Source organism: Emys orbicularis, chromosome 11 (genome assembly GCF_028017835.1).
Source record: "Emys orbicularis isolate rEmyOrb1 chromosome 11, rEmyOrb1.hap1, whole genome shotgun sequence".
Taxonomy (NCBI): domain Eukaryota; kingdom Metazoa; phylum Chordata; order Testudines; family Emydidae; genus Emys; species Emys orbicularis.
Genome location: NC_088693.1, coordinates 16,602,085 through 16,622,644, shown reverse-complemented (window position 1 = coordinate 16,622,644; position 20,560 = coordinate 16,602,085). Strand labels below are relative to the sequence as shown.

Below are 20,560 nucleotides of genomic sequence, written 5' to 3'. Positions count from 1 at the left end.
AGACTAGGGGCAGGTCTACACTAGAAGTACTACATTGGTGCAGCTGCATGTTTGGTGAAGATGCTCCATACCAACATAGCACTGGTATGGGCAGCGCTTAGGTCACTGTAAATTGCATTGCTCAGAAGGGTGTCTTTTTCACACCCGAGTGACATAAGTTAGATAACTTCAGTGGTAGTGTAAACCTGTCCTAGCTTTCTGCTAGATGTGTAATATAAAAGGACATTAAGAAGACTTATGTACAGATGTATTTAAAACAAAATAAAAATCAACAGGAGAGCAAGCAGACATATCTACTACAAATTTCAAGACAAACAAGTTTAGGTTAACACACAGAGGACCTTTGGCAATTTTAAAAGTCCCTACCCAAGTTGGTACTGACAAGATCTACTTTATCAGGACTTAAGGATAAGGAAGAGATGAGCAAATTACTAGAATACCAAGAGTATAAAAGGGTTTAAATGTTTAACTATGGCAATACTTGCTCATATGTACAGGAAGGAGCATGCTGATCAAATAAGGGCATTAAAAACATTGTCTAGGCTGCAAAATCAAGTCAGAAAATGCTAGATATACAGCTGTCCACGCAAATTTATTTCTGCTGCCCTGGGCATATGCATCATCGTAACATCTTTAATTATATGATCACATACTATTTTTTCCCCCACAGTACCCCTACCTCATTCAGTGCACAGGATGGATATACACGGCAACAGAGTAAATACTGCATGGCCAGCCCCAGGCTGTCACTGCAAATTCCTATCTTTAGCTTTCACAGTCAAGCGCTTGAAACAGTCTTTTAACAGTTTTTCTGAAGTTGAAGAAGGTATATTGTAAAATATCATACAGGTCTTTTAAAGTGCAGGGAGAGTGAAATCAACCCATCTTTTCTATATCTTGCTACAGATGCCTTTGAAATCACAAGCTGAATTAGTAGTCTTACTCCAAACAAAGTCTTATCTTGACCATGCCAGCAATACACATACATTTGTACATTCACCAAGGTGAGAGAAGGGGACTCAAGTTTATTATACAACTAAATCTACAGTTTTATGAGGCACTAAGACTGCCCATCAGTAGACCTGAAATTCGGCAAGACCTTAAGTTTTATGATTTAAAAAAAGTATTAGTTTAGAATGACAAAATATTTTCTTCAGACTCTGAACAGGAAGTTAGAAGTCTCGTACCTGGGACTATTATTGCCAGAAAGAAGTTAAGTACTCGCCAGTGGACCTTGGTAAGAGATATTGATTTAGCAAGCTTTATGCTTCTAACTGCACTTCTACATACACATATTCTGAGAATAAATTTATTTAAGAGATTTAGTCATGGAAAATGTCTTTCTATTTATTAGAATAAAAAGCTATACTAGTAAGGATTCCTTAATGAGCTGAACTACTAACTCATTAACTTTTATGTAGCAAATCCTGACTCTGGAATAAACCAAGACAACCTTTGCTGAAAGAAACAGTGTAACAAGGTAGCTGGCCCCTCTCCAGTTTCAGTCCAGTTGTGTGCCCTAATTTGGTGTGATGTGGAGGGCAGGGTTGCCCCGGGAAGCTTTAAAAAAGTGACAGCCAAAGAGAAGAGTTCAGAATCCAAATTCTAGAGAGAGCACTCAGGAGAAAAGCAAAGCTAAACTGAATGAGGGAGGGAATACCCCTGAAAGAGGGATTAGAGAGAGTTCCCAAGCTATGCAGTAGACCCAGATAAGGCTGTTGATAGTAGAAAGCAGGAAGGCAGTTGGGTGTTCACCTACAAAACTTCCGCAGGCCAGAGAGCCATGACCAGAGAGGGCTGAAGGTTGACACTAGCCAAGGGCGATGTCTCCTGCTCTCTGAGCCGAAAAGGGCTGAAGACTGGGGAGTGATGGAGTTGTGACCCTGTTGATGTCTCCAGGTGAGGGCTAGCTGAGAATGAAGCAGGGCAAAAAGACCCCAGCTAGAGAGGCTGGGGGCTCAGGTGTGGTGAGAGACACTAAAGCTATACTGAGTCTCCGCTCCTCAGGTTTCTGATATTAATTGCCTTGCCCAGTAAATCTAGTCCCACCCCTTCTAACTCCTATCAGTTCCTGGTCTCCTTGTCAAGGCATTTCCAATCTTCCCCCACCCCAATTCCTTGTTACCAGTCTTCTTGCCCAGCCAGGCCAGTTTCATCCCCCACTCCCTGATCTGGCTCTCTCCCTTGCCTCTGACCTCCCATCACCTGCCCACATTCCCCCAACCCGCTGGCTCCCTCTCTCCAGGTTTCTCACCCAGCCTCAGTGTCCTCAACTCCCTTGATTACTTATGCAAGTCCCTTTGCTTAGTCAGTTCCAGTTCTCCCGTGCACCTCAGCTCCTTGCCACATCTGTCTTCCCTCACCTCCATATATTGCCTCCACCCCACTGGTTCCCAGTTCCACTCTTGTCCTACCAGTCGCAGTCTCCCCCATCCCAATCCTCATCCAATCACAGTTCTCCCTATCCCCTGTTTTCGCACCCTATTCTTCCTCCGCTGGCTCCTAGACCTAGCAACTGAAACCAGGGTCTAATAATGGGAAGTGCTGGGTAACTTAAACAACAAGAAATGCTACCTGCCCCACTTATACTGTTGCCAGCACATGTTGTATACCTTTCCCCTACCCTCTGTTTGTATGTCTGTCTTTAGATTATGAGCAAGACATGGATCATTCCTTCACCTGTTTGGAAAGCAAATTGTTAGTGCTACCAGAAATAATTAACAACATGCATTTGTATTACAGTAATGCCTAGAAGCTCCTGTCAGGATTGGGGGCCTCATCACACTAGGTGCTGAAGAGAATAAAGGGCTCGCCCAGCCTCAAAGAGCTTAAAATCTAATTAATATGCAAAAAATGGGTGTAACAAATAAGAAGAATAAGGAAGTGCAGTAAGAAGAACATGCTTTTAAATAGGCTAGATATGTGCACAGCCAGACAGTTATGTTTTTGTTGATTTAAACAGACAATTAATTAAGATAAATATCAGAAGTCCCTGATGGCAATCCATGCAGCCATTATTCATTGGCAATTTCCCCATAAATAGTGGGCCTTGAGGAAGAATCCAAAAGATATGCAGTGAATTTCCAGGGAAGCTCAGGATAGGTGTTCTCTACAAAAAGGAAGGTTGGAAAAAGCATGCAGTTGTTTGTGATGGAAGCAGACTGGAAGACAAAGACTGGAATGGTTGATGGAAGGGAGGGCTTGACATAAAAGAGAGAAAATGTGGATAAAGCAGATAGGAACCCACTTATAAAGGACCTGATGAGGGCCAGAAATTTTTATGTAACGTGGTGGTGAAGGAGAAAATAATTGAGGAATCTGAAGAGGTGAAGACAATACATGTTGAAAACATTGGGCCAGGAAGATGATCTTAAATAATATTCTAGGGCCAAGCCCTTTGCACAATGCATAGGCCAAACAGGACTTGTGTGTGGAGGAATTCAAGGAAGCCAGAGGGAAGGAATTTTCTCCCACACCCAGGCTGTTGACAGGTAAAAAAGAGTGGCTCTCAAGCTTCTATTGCAGCCTGAAGGCTACTGTAGCCTAAGGCTCCTGCATGCCTGCTTTGCTTAGGTTAGGAACAACCAGTAAATCCACTAAATGGTGGAGCCACTGACCCTCAGCCATCACACTGCCTAGTCACATCCCAGATCCCCCTGCTGCTCCAAAGCACACAGCTGGTACAGATCATCCGAGTCTCTTGACCTACTCTTCCGTATCAGACCTACCCCACTTCTGTTCTGAAATCTGCTGGAGAGAATAGTGGAGGGCAGGATTTCCCCCTAAAGTTACTCTTAATATTTCAGAGGAGATCACAAGTTCTCTCGATTGGTTTATATTTTATAGATAAATTTTAATACATATTATACTGCTTTCTACTCATGGTTAATCATTTTAAGTGACACCAACTACAAAACCACTTATGTCTGAAGGGTTTTTTCAATACTTATTAAAAGTAACAGCCAAAATCACCATAACTCTAAAAAATTAGAGAAAAAATATTTATCTTTTCAGTTTTCTTGTGCATTTGACTGCAATGTGTGTATTTAGCATCTCCACTTCCCCTATATAGCCAGTTTCTTGTTTTCTGTGTTTCACACTGCAACAAGAAAAAAAAAAGCTTAATAGGAAAATGTGATTGTGAAATCTCAGTTTGCATTCAAGACAGGTGCAGTACTGACTAGACTGAAAGTTGACGGAGTCCTGTGCATCTATTCTGATCCTCAATATCAAACCCATGATTCTTCTCTAAAGCTTCGATATAAGACATCTTATAGCACTATGTATTACAGCATTATTAAAGTTTGTAAAATTTAATATCGAATGCAAAGTGTGTGAAGAGAAGATATTTTGGATATCTTAAACTGTTGTACTATTTCAATTCTTTCACAATATGCAAATAGATTTTAAACCATGACTATTTGTAAAAAGGAAGTGAAAATATGCAGTATTTTGTTTCCCCACATTGAGAACAACATGCTGAAATAAAAAAGAACGTTGAGAAAATAATTACTGATATTTATATTTTACATACCTGCACAGTAATTTTTAAAAACAAAATAAATGCTTGGACTTTAATAGACTTCAAGCTGCCATTGTCAAGATGAAAGCTGTCTCCTAAAATAAAAAAATAAAATTTGAAATACTATTTAACATATACATGTTCATTCAATAATAAGTTTTCTAAACAGAAAACAATAAATTAAATTGCAATATCAAAACTCCCAAGCCCTAAATCTTACAGATACAAATATAAACAATCTTAACAATTCAGTCCATATTTGAAGGTTTGAAAATCATTAGTAATATAGAGCATAAAGGTGAAAGAACAGTGTCAGGTGTGGGAGAACAACCCTTCTCATTTAAATCCCTCTTAATAATCCACAAATGGAAACAATTTTTTCAAAAAGTTTAATTACACTGGCTCCTTCCTCTAGTTCTCCCAGTGGGGTTTGTTTTATGGGTCTTACATTTGGTGCAAAGACTGTATTGATATCAGTGTCTTGTGCTTGGGCTTAATAGTAATATTTAAACTACATAATAGAAGGATATGTAATTGCATGAATGAAGGGGAAGACCTTCATTCTTAAGTATAACTGAAATGTCCTTATTTAAAAATGTTTCAGATTCAAACACGATTTGGAAGAGCATGTATACATTTTTAAAGTTTATTATTTTAAGGCTAAACTGTAGCAAAAATAAAGTTTTTCCTCTTTATAGCTCCTTTTTGATGAAAGACAATCACTCTCTCTCCACATCATGGTTCAGGTTCTCCAAAAATATTCAACAAAAAAACAGTTTATTGTATTTGGGGAGTCTTTTCACATCATAGATGATAGGAATTGCTACACTAGATCAATCACCGGTCCATCTAATCCGGTATCCTATCTCAGACAGTGGCTAGTACCAGATGCTTTCAAAGGTGAAAAATCCTGTAATTGATGAGTCTGAGTAAACAGTCCATAGAGAAAGTTTCATTTTAACTTCAGACATCTTATACTTTAAAAGATAGAGAATTCTCTCTCAATTTTTTTTTCTATCCTAATGCTCTCCTTATCCACGTAAGTGCATAATCCTTTTTAGAATCCAATTAAGTTCTTGGCTTCAATGATACCTTGTGTCAATGAGTGTCACAGATTAATTGTGTGTTAAAAAGAGGGAGCAGTGAAGAGCAAACTTTTTTTTCCAACTCTACATTTCATCTTTAATACCTGCCAAGGGTGTACCCTCTAGCTAGCAAGGCCTACTAGCTTTTGTTCTTTCTTGTTCGCAGTTTAACTGATGCTCTCCAACTACTCTAAGTTACATTAAAAAAGTGAATAAAAGAAGAATCAACACAAATGCAGGGCTCAATTCTGCAAGCAACACCCTTAATTCCCACTAAACTCCATCAAAGTTGACTGCCCAGCACCGTGCAAGTTCAGACTCTTAGACCTGCAGGGTTTCTTTTCCCCCACAGAAAATACATTCTGTTGGAGAGGCACTGCCTTTTGCCCACCAGGGACTATTGTGGCACTAGAGCAGACCTGCAACTGGCTCACTATAGCAGCCGACAGAGAGGAGAGACTGCGTTCCCTACAGCGCCATGACTGCGAATCCAGGTGAGGAGGCACGGAAGATTGGGCTGGGGGGAGAGGAGACGACAAAGGGGCTGAATGGGAGTCACATGGGGGGGTCACAGACTGGGGTTCAGAAGGGCTAGTGGGAGGACTGGGGTGGGGGCTGAATGGGAGTGGAATGATGACAGAGGATGGCTGAGAGAGGGTAAGGGACCCATGGGGTCAGAGGGAAGAAGAGTGGTTGAGTGGGGGTGCAGGGACACACAGGGACTGAATGGGAGAGGCTAGGGATCAGCATGGGGGAGGGTCCCCAACTCCCTAACAATCCCTCCCCTACCCCCCCTGCTGATTATGCTCGTTAAAAAAATGTTAGTTAATTAAATTTGTGACTGAACTCCGTGGGGGAGAATGGTATGTCCCCTGCTCTGTTTTACCCACATTCTGCCATATATTTCATGTTTTAGCAGTCTCGGATGATGACCCAGCACATGTTGTTCATTTTAAGAACACTTTCACAGCAGATTTGACAAAACACAAAGTAGGTACTGATGTGACATTTCTAAAGATAGCTACAGCACTCGACCCAAGGTTTAAGAATCTGAAGTGCCTTCCAAAATCTGAGCGGGACGGGTGTGGAGCATGCTTTCAGAAGTCTGAAAAGAGCAACACTCCAATGCAGAAACTACAGAACCTGAACCACCAAAAAAAGAAAATCAACCCTCTGCTGGTGGCATCTGACTCAGATAATGAAAATGAACACACGTCAGTCCGCACTTCTTTGGATTTTTATTGAGCAGAACCTGTCATCAGCATGGACGCATGTCCCCTGGAATGGTGGTTGAAGCACGAAGGGACATATGAATCTTTAGAGCATCTGTAGCATAAATATCTTGTGATGCTGGCTACAACTTTCAAATGACATTGTAAACAAGAAGGGGGCAGCATTATCTCCTGCAAATGTGAATCATAGAACTGGAAGGGATCTCAAGAGGTCATCTAATCCAGTCCCTTGCACTCGTGGCAGGACTAAGAATTATCTAGACCATTCCCGACAGGCGTTTGTCTAACCTGCTCTTAAAAATATCCAATGATGGAGATTCCACAACCTCCCTAGGCGATTTATTCCAGTGCTTAACCACCCTGACAGTTAGGAAGTTTTTCCTAATGTCCAATCTAAACCTTCTTTGCTGCAATTTAAGCCTGTTGCTTCTTGTTCTATCCTCAGGCCTGGTCTACACTACGAGTTTAGGTCGACTTTAGCCGCGTTAAATCGAATTAAGCCTGGACACGTTTACACGACGAAGCCCTTTCTTTCGACTTAAAGGGCCCTTTAAACCGGTTTCTTTACACCACCTCCGACGAGGGGATTAGCGATAAAATCGGCCTTAGGGGGTCGGAATTGGGTTAGTGTGGACGGAATTCAACATTCTTCTCCCTCTCCTTGTAACAACCTTTTACATACTTGAAAACTGTTATGTCCCCTCTCAGTCTTCTCTTTTCCAGACTAAACAAACCCAATTTTTTCAATCTTCCCTCACAGGTCATGTTTTCTAGATCTTTCATCATTTTTGTCACTCTTCTCTGGACTCTCTCCAATTTGTCCACATCCTTCCTGAAATGTGGCGCCCAGAACTGGACACAATACTCCAGCTAAGGCCTAATCAGAGCGGAGTAGAGTGGAAGAATTACTTCTCGTTTCTTGCTTACAACACTCCTGCTAATACATCCCAGAATTATGTTCGCTTTTTTTTGCAACAGCGTTACTCTGTTGACTCATATTTAGCTTGTGGTCCACTAAGACCCCAGATCCCTTTCTGCAGTACTCCTTCCTGGGCAGTCATTTCCCATTTTGTATGTGTGCAACTGATTGTTCCTTCCTAAATGGAGTACTTTGCATTTGTCTTTATTAAATTTCATCCTATTTACTTCAAAATGATCTGGACAAATTGGAGAAATGGTCTGAATTTTAATCCTATCCTTCAAAGCACTTGCAACCCCTCCCAGCTTGGTATCGTCCGCAAACTTTATAAGTGTACTCTCTATGCCATTATCTAAATCATTGATGAAGATACTGAACAGAACCAGACCCAGAACTGATCCCTGCGGGACCCCACTCATTATGCCCTTCCAGCATGACTCTGAACCACTGATAAATACTCTCTGGGAATGGTTTTCCAACCAGTTTTGCACCCACCTTATAGTAGCTTCATCTAGATGACCTTCTCATAAATAAACTAGGGAAATGCAATGTGGGACAGTATCAAAAGCTTTACTAAAATCAAGATATACCACGTCTACTGCTTCCCCGCTATCCACAAGGCTTGTTACTCTGTCAAAGAAAGCTATCAGGTTGGTTTGACACGATTTGTTTTTTACAAATCCATGCTGTTACTTATCACCTTATCATCTTCTAGATGTTTGCAAATTGATTGCTTAATTATTTTCTCCATTATCTTTCCTGGTACAGAAGTTAAGCTGACTGGTCTGTAATTCCTTGGGTTGTCCTTATTTCCCTTTTTATAGATGGGCACTATATTTGCCCTTTTCCAGTCTTCTGGAATCTCTCCTGTCTTCCATGACTTCTCAAAGATAATCACTCAGTCAGCTCCTTCAGATAATCACTCAGTGCAGGGGGGTTTTTTGTACATAATTCTACATTTGTAAGTTCAACTTTGATGATAAAGAGATTGCACTACAGTACTTGTATTAGGTGGATTGAAAAATACTATTTCTTTTGTTTTTTACAGTGTAAATACTTGTAATAAAAATAAATATAAAGTGAGCACTGTACACTTTGTATTCTCTGTTGTAAATGAAATCAATATATTTGAAAACATTGAAAACATCCAAAAATATTTAAATAAATGGTATTCCATTACTTTTTTTAATCGCGCGATTAATCGCAATTACTTTTTTTAATGGCTTGACAGCCCTAATTATTACTATTATAATAATTATTATTATTATTAATAAAGTTCTGTATTAATATGTCCAGTAAGGAATCTATTTGTCAGAAACATTTCCTGAATCTTTGTTGTTGTGTGTATTGTTACAGACACACTTGCTGACAGGTATTTTGAAAGAAAATACCAAAATAATTGAAACTGTTGTGATTATATTGTGTAATTTTGATAAATAAAATATGCAGAATTTTAAAATATTGTGCGCAGAATTTTTAATTTTTTGGCACAGAATTCCCCCAGGAATAAGACATGGAACATATGCTGAATGACTCTAATAAGCCAGGCTCAGAGGCACTTTCAGCATACTTTGAAGATGAAAAGCTTATCATTTGTTTATCCATTCTGGAGGTCAGAGAGTCCAGATCCACTGTAGGTTGCTACCCACAGTGACCTAGCATGGACACTATACCCACTGGTCAGTTTACATTTACTATGCAACCCTGTTGCAGACAGGGGCTAGCACTTCAGAAAGCAAAATCTTTTTAAAAGGTTAAAAAAAATTATACACATACACAGGAACTACCTTAACCTATGCTAGTGGTATTAAACATCTTGCCCACCTTAAGTATTTTTTCAGACGCATAACGAAGTCAAACTCTGCAGAACATGACTTGACATACTGTCTAAGTCTATGTCTACGCTGCAGCTGGGAGGTATAATTCCCAGTTCAGGCAGATGTAAACGCCCCAGCTCTACTTGAGCTGGCATGCTAAAAATAGCAGTGAGGCCATAATGGCAGAGGTGATAGTTCTAGCTAGCCAACCAAGCAGCTATCCCGAGTCACCACCCATGCCATCGCTGCAACACTAGTGCATGTACGTCTACCCAAGATGAGAATTCACCTCTGAGCTGCACTGTAGATGGACCCCTTAAATAAATTTGAGAGGTGCGAACTGCCTCATTTATACAGCTAGGATGATAACTCTACTACTTTAAAGCTAAATAATTTAGGTGCAGTTTTATGCTTATCTGATTTACGCACACAATAGCAGTAATTGTAACTGACTACACCAGCGACCAAATAGAGGGGGAGAACAGACACTGGTCCCAAAACTGCCCTCCATCATTTCCATCCACAACCCACTGAACTTGAATGCAACAGTTTACATTTCTAAGAGTAGATTCTGTTCACAGTTATACAGCTTTAGCTCTCATTTAAGTGCATAGGAGTTGTACCCCATGTAATACAGTGCAGAATTTGGGCTAACAATTTAGTTACTGCATAAGGACCATATTCTATCCTCTATCACTGCGCAAACCTGCCTTTGGGCTGGATTCCTACAAGGTTCTGAGCACTTACAACTCCATTCAGTGCCTATTATCATCAGTGAGAAATCCACTGGGGATTGAGGACAATTTAGCATCCTACCTTTTGACATCAGGGCCAAGAACAAAGATTAAATATGTAGTGCAGCCCTCTCACAGAATGTGTCTGAAACTCCTGCCCTACTATGTGCAGGCTCCTGTGGTGTATGCATGTTGTGAGATGGAGGTGGCAGCATGCAACAGATCATATGGTTTTTGTTTGTGTTTGTTTGTTTGTTTTTTTAAACCTGAAAGCAATTAAACAAAAGATATACTTCAAAATTGTGCTGAATATCCCTCTTGTCTTAGTTATTTGGGGCAAAACGTACTGCTTGTCTAAGACATATTTATAGATTCCAAGGCCAGAAGGGACCACTGTGATCATCTACGTATAACATCTGTGTATAACAGGCCACTGAGCTTCCCCAAAATAATTCCTGGAGCATATCTTTTGGAAAAACATCCAATCTCAATTTTAAAATTTCCAGTGACAGAGAATCCACCATGACTCTTGGTAAGTAGTTCAATTATTCTCACTGTTAAAAAAGTACGCCTTATTTCCAGTCTGAATTTGTCTAGCTTCAGCTTCCAGACATTGGATCATTTATACCTTTCTCTGCAACAGCAACAACAAAAATCAGAATTCCTTTATATGTCATCTTTACATAAGAACATAAGAAACATAAGAACATAAGAAAGGCCGTACTGGGTCAGACCAAAGGTCCATCTAGCCCAGTATCTGTCTACCGACAGTGGCCAATGCCAGGTGCCCCAGAGGGAGTGAACCTAACAGGCAATGATCAAGTGATCTCTCTCCTGCCATCCATCTCCATCCTCTGACGAACAGAGGCTAGGGACACCATTCTTACCCATCCTGGCTAATAGCCATTTATGGACTTAGCCACCATGAATTTATCCAGTCCCCTTTTAAACATTGTTATAGTCCTAGCCTTCACAACCTCCTCAGGTAAGGAGTTCCACAAGTTGACTGTGCGCTGCGTGAAGAAGAACTTCCTTTTATTTGTTTTAAACCTGCTGCCTATTAATTTCATTTGGTGACCCCTAGTTCTTGTATTATGGGAATAAGTAAATAACTTTTCCTTATCCACTTTCTCAACATCACTCATGATTTTATATACCTCTATCATGTCCCCCCTTAGTCTTCTCTTTTCCAAACTGAAGAGTCCTAGCCTCTTTAATCTTTCCTCATATGGGACCCTCTCTAAACCCTTAATCATTTTAGTTGCTCTTTTCTGAACCTTTTCTAGTGCTAGAATATCTTTTTTGAGGTGAGGAGACCACATCTGTACACAGTATTCGAGATGTGGGCGTACCATGGATGTATATAAGGGCAATAATATATTCTCAGTCTTATTCTCTATCCCCTTTTTAATGATTCCTAACATCCTGTTTGCTTTTTTGACCGCCTCTGCACACTGCGTGGACATCTTTAGAGAACTATCCACGATGACGCCAAGATCTTTTTCCTGACTCGTTGTAGCTAAATTAGCCCCCATCATGTTGTATGTATAGTTAGGGTTATTTTTTCCAATGTGCATTACTTTACATTTATCCACATTAAATTTCATTTGCCATTTTGCTGCCCAATCACTTAGTTTTGTGAGATCTTTTTGAAGTTCTTCACAATCTGCTTTGGTCTTAACTATCTTGAGTAGTTTAGTATCATCTGCAAACTTTGCCACCTCACTGTTTACCCCTTTCTCCAGATCATTTATGAATAAATTGAATAGGATTGGTCCTAGGACTGACCCTTGGGGAACACCACTAGTTACCCCTCTCCATTCTGAGAATTTACCATTAATTCCTACCCTTTGTTCCCTGTCCTTTAACCAGTTCTCAATCCATGAAAGGACCTTCCCTTTTATCCCATGACAGCTTAATTTACGTAAGAGCCTTTGGTGAGGGACCTTGTCAAAGGCTTTCTGGAAATCTAAGTACACTATGTCCACCGGATCCCCCTTGTCCACATGTTTGTTGACCCCTTCAAAGAACTCTAATAGATTAGTAAGACACGATTTCCCTTTACAGAAACCATGTTGACTATTGCTCAAGAGTTTATGTTTTTCTATGTGTCTGACAATTTTGTTCTTTACTATTGTTTCAACTAATTTGCCCGGTACCGACGTTAGACTTACCGGTCTGTAATTGCCGGGATCACCCCTAGAGCCCTTTTTAAATATTGGCGTTACATTAGCTAACTTCCAGTCATTGGGTACCGAAGCCGATTTAAAGGACAGGTTACAAACCTTAGTTAATAGTTCCGCAACTTCACATTTGAGTTCTTTCAGAACTCTTGGGTGAATGCCATCTGGTCCCGGTGACTTGTTAATGTTGAGTTTATCAATTAATTCCAAAACCTCCTCTAGTGATACTTCAATCTGTGTCAGTTCCTCAGATTTGTCACCTACAAAAGCCAGCTCAGGTTTGGGAATCTCCCTAACATCCTCAGCCGTGAAGACTGAAGCAAAGAATCCATTTAGTTTCTCCGCAATGACTTTATCATCTTTAAGCGCTCCTTTTGTATTTTCATCGTCAAGGGGCCCCACTGGTTGTTTAGCAGGCTTCCTGCTTCTGATGTACTTAAAAAACATTTTGTTATTACCTTTGGAGTTTTTGGCTAGCCGTTCTTCAAACTCCTCTTTGGCTTTTCTTATTACACTCTTGCACTTAAGTTGGCAGTGTTTGTGCTCCTTTCTATTTGCCTCACTAGGATTTGACTTCCACTTTTTAAAGGAAGTCTTTTTATCTCTCACTGCTTCTTTTACATGGTTGTTAAGCCACGGTGGCTCTTTTTTAGTTCTTTTACTGTTTTTCTTAATTTGGGGTATACATTGAAGTTGAGCCTCTATTATGGTGTCTTTAAAAAGGGCCCACGCAACTTGCAGGGATTTCACTTTAGTCACTGAACCTTTTAACTTTTGTCTAACTAACCCCCTCATTTTTGTATAGTTCCCCCTTTTGAAATTAAAGGCCACAGTGTTGGGCAGTTGAGGTGTTCTTCCCACCACAGGGATGTTGAATGCTATTGTATTATGGTCACTATTTCCAAGCGGTCCCGCTATAGTTACCTCTTGGACCAGCTCCTGCGCTCCACTCAGGATTAAATCTAGAGTCGCCTCTCCCCTTGTGGGTTCCCGTACCAGCTGCTCCATGAAGCAGTCATTTAAAGTATCGAGAAATTTTATCTCTGCATTTCGTCCTGAAGTGAAATGTTCCCAGTCAATATGGGGATAATTGAAATCCCCCACTATTATTGGGTTCTTAATTTTGATAGCCTCTCTAATTTCCCTTAGCATTTCATCATCACTATTACTGTCCTGGTCAGGTGGTCGATAATAGATCCCTAATGTTATATTTTTACTAGAGCATGAAATTTCTATCCATAGAGACTCTATGGAACCTGTGGATTCGCTTAAGATTTTTACTTCATTTGAATCTACACTTTCTTTAACATATAGTGCCACTCCTCCCCCTGCACGGCCTGTTCTGTCCTTCCGATATATTTTGTACCCCGGAATGATTGTGTCCCATTGATTGCTCTCAGTCCACCAGGTTTCTGTGATGCCTATTATATCTATATCCTCCTTTATCACAAGGCACTCTAGTTCACCCATCTTATTATTTAGACTTCTGGCATTTGTGTACAAGCACTTTAAAAACTTGTCCCTGTTTATTAGCCTGTCTTTTTCTGATGTGCCAGATTCTTTTTTATGTGGCTGTTTATCATCTGATCCGGCCCTTACATTATACTTTTCAGTCCTCTGCTCCTGACTATAACCTGGAGATTCTCTATCATCAGACTCTCCCCTAAGGGAAGTCTGTGTCCGATCCACACGCTCCTCTGCAGCAGTCGGCTTTCCCCCATCTCCTAGTTTAAAAACTGCTCTACAACCTTTTTAATGTTTAGTGCCAGCAGTCTGGTTCCACTTTGGTTTAGGTGGAGCCCATCTCTCCTGTATAGGCTCCTCCCATCCCAGAAGTTTCCCCAGTTCCTAATGAACGTGAACGGTAAGAGTTAAATATGCTTCAGAACCACCTTTGTTAATAAACACTTTTCAACAGAGGCTGATAGTAGCCTAGACACAAAATAGTTTTCCTTACCATTTAGACCATATTAGGGCTGAGATTGTCATCTTGTGGAGCCATTTTTTTCAGCCAGTTACGTGCAGGCCTTCTGCAGAGAGCCAAAAAGGAATGAAAACTTAAAAACACCCCTTTCCAATACTTTGTGAAGAGTGAAAATCCCAACTCAATGGTGCCTTTTTCCCCCCCGCCACACATTAAACTATTCTATATTCTAGATCACTTAATTTTAGGTAGAGATACTCGGCATAAACAGTTGATATTCCCAGACATAAATGCCCTTATTGTATGCAGTATTGTTGTAGCCACATCAGCCCCAGGATATTAGGCCGTGGCTACACTCGAAACTTCAAAGCGCTGCCGTGGTCGCTGAGTGTGGTCGTGCGCCAGCGCTGGGAGAGCTCTCCCAGAGCTGCAGGTACTCCACCTCCACGAGGGGATTAGCTTACAGTGCTGGGGCACTGTTTACCCTGGTGCTTTACAGCGCTGTAACTTGCTGTGCTCAGGGGAGTGTTTTTTCACACCCTGAGCAAGAAAGTTGCAGTGCTGTAAAGCGCCAGTGTAGCCAAGCCCTTAGAGAGAGAAGGTGGGTGAAGTATCTTTTATTGGACCATCTTCTGTTGGTGAGAGAGACAAACTTTCAAGCAGAAGTTGGTCCAATAAAAGATACTACCCCATCCCCTGGACATTTAAAATTGTCTCAAATGTATTTTCACTTGGCTACCTACATTTGGATCATTGGGCTGGAATGGCCTTCTGCTAATTCACAAAAGATAGAACATCGTTTTTACTAAGATACATATGCCAAAAGTGTATTTAGAAGGGTAGTAAGTATGTGTAATCCTGCACGTGTCATTTCATTTGCAAGAAGTCCCATCATCTCTGACAGCAAAGCCGCATTAGCATCATGTTTCTCTACAAATGATCACCATTCTAAATTTATAATACAATTTAATAGTGAAAACAGAACAATGAGATCTGTGAGAATATCAAGTAATCAAATAGCTTGCTGATCATAAGAGAAGCCTCTTTATGAACACAAAAATTGGTAAGCCAGTGTATATACTACAGGCATTCTATGTAAAAGCTAGTCTAGCAGCTTAATCACAACAGATTGAATATTTTTCAGTCTTCACAGTTTTGCACCAACACCACAATGTGGGCCAACATGAAAACAACAAAAAAAATGTACCTACTAATTGAACACTGCCTGTTCTCATAAGGGCAAGTGCCAAAAGAGACTTGAAATATATTGGCCTCAGTGGATTCTTATTTCACTCACACCTGTGAAGTATGTGGGTCATATGGTAGGATGAAAACACAGAAATTATGTTTTAGCTACAATCGGACAATGAATAGAAGTGGACTGACTAATCATTTTACTGCCATCCTTCCAATTCTAGAAATACCTATTAGACAGCCAGGACAGATGTATAAGAAAATATGAGGGTACCAACCTCAGGGAGGTTATATAGAAATGGTCAGTCTTTGTACTGACTAACTCAATGGCACAAAGTCAAAAGCAAAACAAACCGGTGCATTTTGTGCAAATAATTTTAAAAACATACAGGCTCTCTTTGTTGTTCTTTCTCTGTTTCTATTACTCTAAAACTTCACTTCCATAACAGTCGATCACCATACTACAGAGGAATAGTGGGTGGGGAGGACTTCCTTCAAAGCAAGACAATGGCAATCTTTAAATCAGATGGGTGGGACAGTTTCTGAGAGATACTGCAATCACTAAAGACCTAATCCCACAGTCCTTACTCAAAGAAAACTCCATAAAAAGAGTAGACTCCTCTGCAAAAATCCCCATATCATGAAGCAAAGCACAGGTAACTGAATATTGCCACTAGTCTACCACACCTGCCCAAATAAAAATTAATTAAAAAAATAGAAGACCAAAATGCGCACAGGAAACACTTTGTTTTGAAGTAGTTAAAATAAACTCAATTATTTTATCTCATGAAACACCTGGAGTCCACCAACAGGTCATACTCACTTGAAAACAGTACCTCCATGACATCAAAATGTTCTGTATATAAATAATAGTAGAGCTGGTTCCCAGTATCTAAAGAATAAGAGGAATACTAAATTCTCATACAAGTGTCAGAAACATAAATTTTCAGCTATATTGTTATTTGCAAGTGTGAACAGAAATGGTATATTACATAGTTAAACACACCATTAACTGACAATTACCATGAACTCCACAAGTTTAAGCATTAGGAAGAGATCACACAGAAAACTTGTGTCTAGGTAGCATCTTCCATCTGGAAGAATCCTAAAACTTTACTGTCTTTAACTGACAAACCTCACACGCATTTAACTTCACCCACCACTGAACGGCAGACACCTTTGTGGCAAAATAGACAACTGGTAACATTACACAACAATTTTGGATATGATATGTACAATATAAAATTAATACAGAGGAATTTTAGTTAGGAAGAACATAAATTACCCAAATGGAATTTGGCCCAAACATCAGGCGCTCTCAGTACTAGGGAATCTTTAATAACTGCTCAGGACCTCACTTTTACCTCTCATCTGAGCAATGGTGTCCCCTAATAACATGCTGGATCATGTATTTAATACACACACATAAGGAAGAATATCAACTACTGAATTATCAGAAGTATGTAATCATTTCTTGGATATCACCTGTCCAATCCTGCTTAACAAGAGATCAAAAGAAATCAGCTTGAAGTGGGGTAGACAACTACAGAGCAATGGTGAGATCAAGTCCAGCACACTCTCCAGAAGTACTCCTCACCCTCATAACTGGGGAAGCCTTACAGTACATTCGGGAACAGGCACAATGCTGCATTTCTAGAGAAAGGCTTCGAGAGTAGGGGTTGGGTTCTGTTCCCTTCCCTCTCCACCCACTCACTCTAGGGATGGGGGGAAACAAGCAGGAGACCCTTCCCCCCCCCCCCCCCACACACACAAACCCCCACTCCACAGTCGGGAGGCAAAGGAAGAGACAGGCCCCTTTCCCCCCAACACACACCTCGCTGCTCTGGGGATGGGGGGAAGGGAGATGACCTCCCTTCCCTCGCGCGCACCCCCCCCAAATAGAAAGAGACGAGCCCCCATTTCCCACCCCACCCTGGTGATGAGGGAGAGGAGACAGTCCCCACCCCCTGAAAAGTGGATGTGCAGGGGAAGCTAAGCCCCCACCCAGTGGATCCCGGGGCAGAAGGAAGGGGTTCCCCCCTCCCACGCAAGTGACAGTGGGGGGAGGCGGCGGCGGCGAGTCTCCCCCCGGAAAGGGAGGCCGGTCAGGGGAAGGCGGCGAACTCTCCACACAACCACGAGGCATGCTGGGCACCGCCCCCACTCACTCATGGACGGGTGGGCGAGAGGACGGCGAGGCTGGTCCCTTCCCCACTGACACTCCAGACCAGGGTTTAGTTGGGGCGCCCCGGAGACGGGGCATCGGTTCCCCGTTGGGTTCAGGGCCGGAAGCCCTTGGTCAATCTCGCCGGTACCTGTCTGCGGCAGAGCCCGACCCCAAAGCCCCTCCGTCCCGCTGCACAGCCCGCTCCTCTCCTCTAAGATGGTGGCTGGTCCGGAGTCCAGGCTAGGCCGCGGAAAATCCATCCCAGAGCCAGCGAGCGAGAGCCAGCGCCCCCCACCGGCCAGCCGCGCCGGGCCTCCATCGATCTGCTCGGAGAGCCACTCGCCGTCCTGCTGCCGCTCCCAGAGACGCAGACGCGGCAGCGGCGAGAGCAAGGGCTGGTGACGGGTGGGGCGGAAGCGGAAGTGGGGGGAGGAGAAGGCGGAAGGGGCGCGGCTGGCGATTGAAGGGTGTGAGGCGGAGGGAGCTGGGAAGGGGAATGCGCCAGGGGCGCTCCGAGAGAGGGAGCGGCCCGCCGGAGGGGGCCGCGCAGAGGGGTGTGGTTGGGCGGGAGCAGGTGGTGTGGGGGGCGGAGGAGTGGGAGGGAAAAGAGGGGGCGGAGAAGGGTGTGGGAGGGGTGCGAGTGACTTGGTGGGGACGGAGAGCACCGCCGAGATTTGCGCTTAGTTGGCTGTAAAGTATATAAGGCATTGGGCCGGGGGTCCTCCATTTTTGTGTGCTGGTTTCAATGTTAGGCACTATTGCAAAAGTCGGCGCGAGTCTTGACAATCCCCTGCTCCCCATAAAAAGTTCTGTCATTTATGGACAGCCCCTGAGACCTGAAAGAAAAATCCCTTTGAAAAAAAGACTTTAATCATCATTTTTTAATGTTAACAATTGTTTAATTTTTTGCCAACTAAATCCAATCCTTTTTTATTCAGCTGCTTGTTTGGCACATATTATTTACAAAAACAACGAGGAGTCCTTGTGATATCTTCGAGACTAACACATTTATTTGGGCATAAGCTTTCGTGGGCTAAAATAGGGTTACCATATGTCCGGATTTTCCCAGACATGTCTGGCTTTTTGGTCCTCAAATCCCTGTCGGGGGGGGAATTGCCAAAAAGCCGAACATGTCCGGGAAAATACTCCCAGCTTTGTTTTGCCGGCATCCCTGCCCCAGTCCCCTGCTTACCTTAGAACGGCTCCGGCAGGCTGCGAGCTGCAGGCGGATTCCCCCGTGGCGGCGGCGGCGGCTGCTGCTGCTCCCCCCAGACAGCTCAGCTTTGTGTAGCTGAAGAGCTGAGCTGCCCGAGCGCTACCAGCTTCACGGTTTGCTGGGCAGCCCCCAGACCTCCAGACCCTGCGCCCCCGGCCGGGCGCTTCCCCAGCGCAGCCAGAGCCCGGGAGGGGAAACGCCTGGCCGGGGGCGCAGGGTCTGGGGGCTGCCCGGCAAACCATGAAGCCGGTAGTACTCGGGCAGCTGTTTCGCGTGGCTGGAAGAGAGGAGGAGGAATGCGGGGGGCTCAGGGGAGGGGGCGGAGTTGGGGCGGGGACTTCGGGGAAGGGGCGGGGCCAAGGCCCCGTGGAGTGTCCTCGTTTTTTAATGTTTAAATATGGTAACCCTAGCTAAAACCGACTTCAGAGCTTATGCCCAAATAAATTTGTTAGTCTCTAAGGTGCCACAAGGACTCTTCGTTGTTTTTGCTGATACAGACTAACACGGCTACACCTCTAAAACATAGTATTTACAGTTTACCTTGCTGTGTGATCATGCCATTACTTTTTTCTTGTGAAGATGACTACACTGAGAGATATTTTGGTCATCTGCAGTAGGCTTTCTCCTGATAGTTCTTCACCGTTGTTACCATCGTTGGTGGAGTTGCACTGATGCTAGCAATGGCATGTCTGATCACCTGCATTAAAGTCACCATGTCATCTGTAAGCTCAGAAATGGTCTGAGCTGTTATTGTGTGCTGCTCTGCAATAAAAGCTAGTTCTCCCACTGTTGCTAACTCCAGGAAAGTTGAACATATGGTGACAATGGTGGGAAATTTTAAGAAAATATGTCCACTGTAGACAGAAAGTTTGTTGCGAAGGGTAGTGTATGTTACAAAGACTAGCTATAACAGGGTCAAACTGATACACTACAAACAACTATACTGATATTTTGCAATTTGATGTCAGAGATTTCATTTATAGCCTGATATATGGAAGAACTGTATTTTATTGTTTAAAACTTGCCCATTTCTTTGTGTATTTTGTAGTTTCATAATCCAGTTGGCATTGTTCATTGCTTTTGTAGTGAAGTAGCTTAACAAATAATACATAAATGTAAAAATAATTAAAGTATAACCCAAAGTCTAATAAAAATAAAATTGAGATACAGTACAACTTCAGTTCGTATGCTTTTATACACTTCCTTCCCATATGTGGGAGATAGACTAGATGACCTAATAATTTTCTTTCAAGCTCTACATTCCATTATTATTATTATTATTTATTTTGTTGCTGTAGTCCCATTATTCTAGATGCTGTACAAACACAAACTCAGTCCTTACCCTGAAAAGCTTACAGTCTATGATTTATGCTAAAAGAAATGGAAGACTTTACAATCTTAGCTGAAAACAAAGGTTCAGCAATATAACTTTATTAGATTTATAAAATAGGTGCTTTATAAATTTAAATAAATAAAAGTTTTGCCTTTAAAACATTTACTGAGTCAGTATTCCTGATACCATAAAATGATGTGCTTTACAAACTTGCTGAAAATACTTATCAGGGAT

At 42.1% G+C, this 20,560-nt stretch overlaps 1 protein-coding gene across 1 annotated transcript in view; it reads right to left on the bottom strand.

The window, feature by feature from the left end:
- Positions 1–18,014, bottom strand: part of SLC35F5 (solute carrier family 35 member F5) — a 51,748-nt gene extending 33,734 nt beyond the window's left edge. Inside the window, exons 1-5 of the mRNA XM_065413585.1 lie at positions 17,926–18,014; positions 16,434–16,502; positions 14,450–14,522; positions 4,535–4,617; positions 4,007–4,099 (exon numbers count right to left, since the gene is read on the bottom strand). Of these exons, the coding sequence (XP_065269657.1) occupies positions 4,007–4,053 (47 nt within the window). The 5' untranslated portion in view covers positions 4,054–4,099; positions 4,535–4,617; positions 14,450–14,522; positions 16,434–16,502; positions 17,926–18,014. The remainder of the gene's footprint in view (positions 1–4,006; positions 4,100–4,534; positions 4,618–14,449; positions 14,523–16,433; positions 16,503–17,925) is intronic.
- Between the last annotated feature and the right edge of the window lie 2,546 nt (positions 18,015–20,560).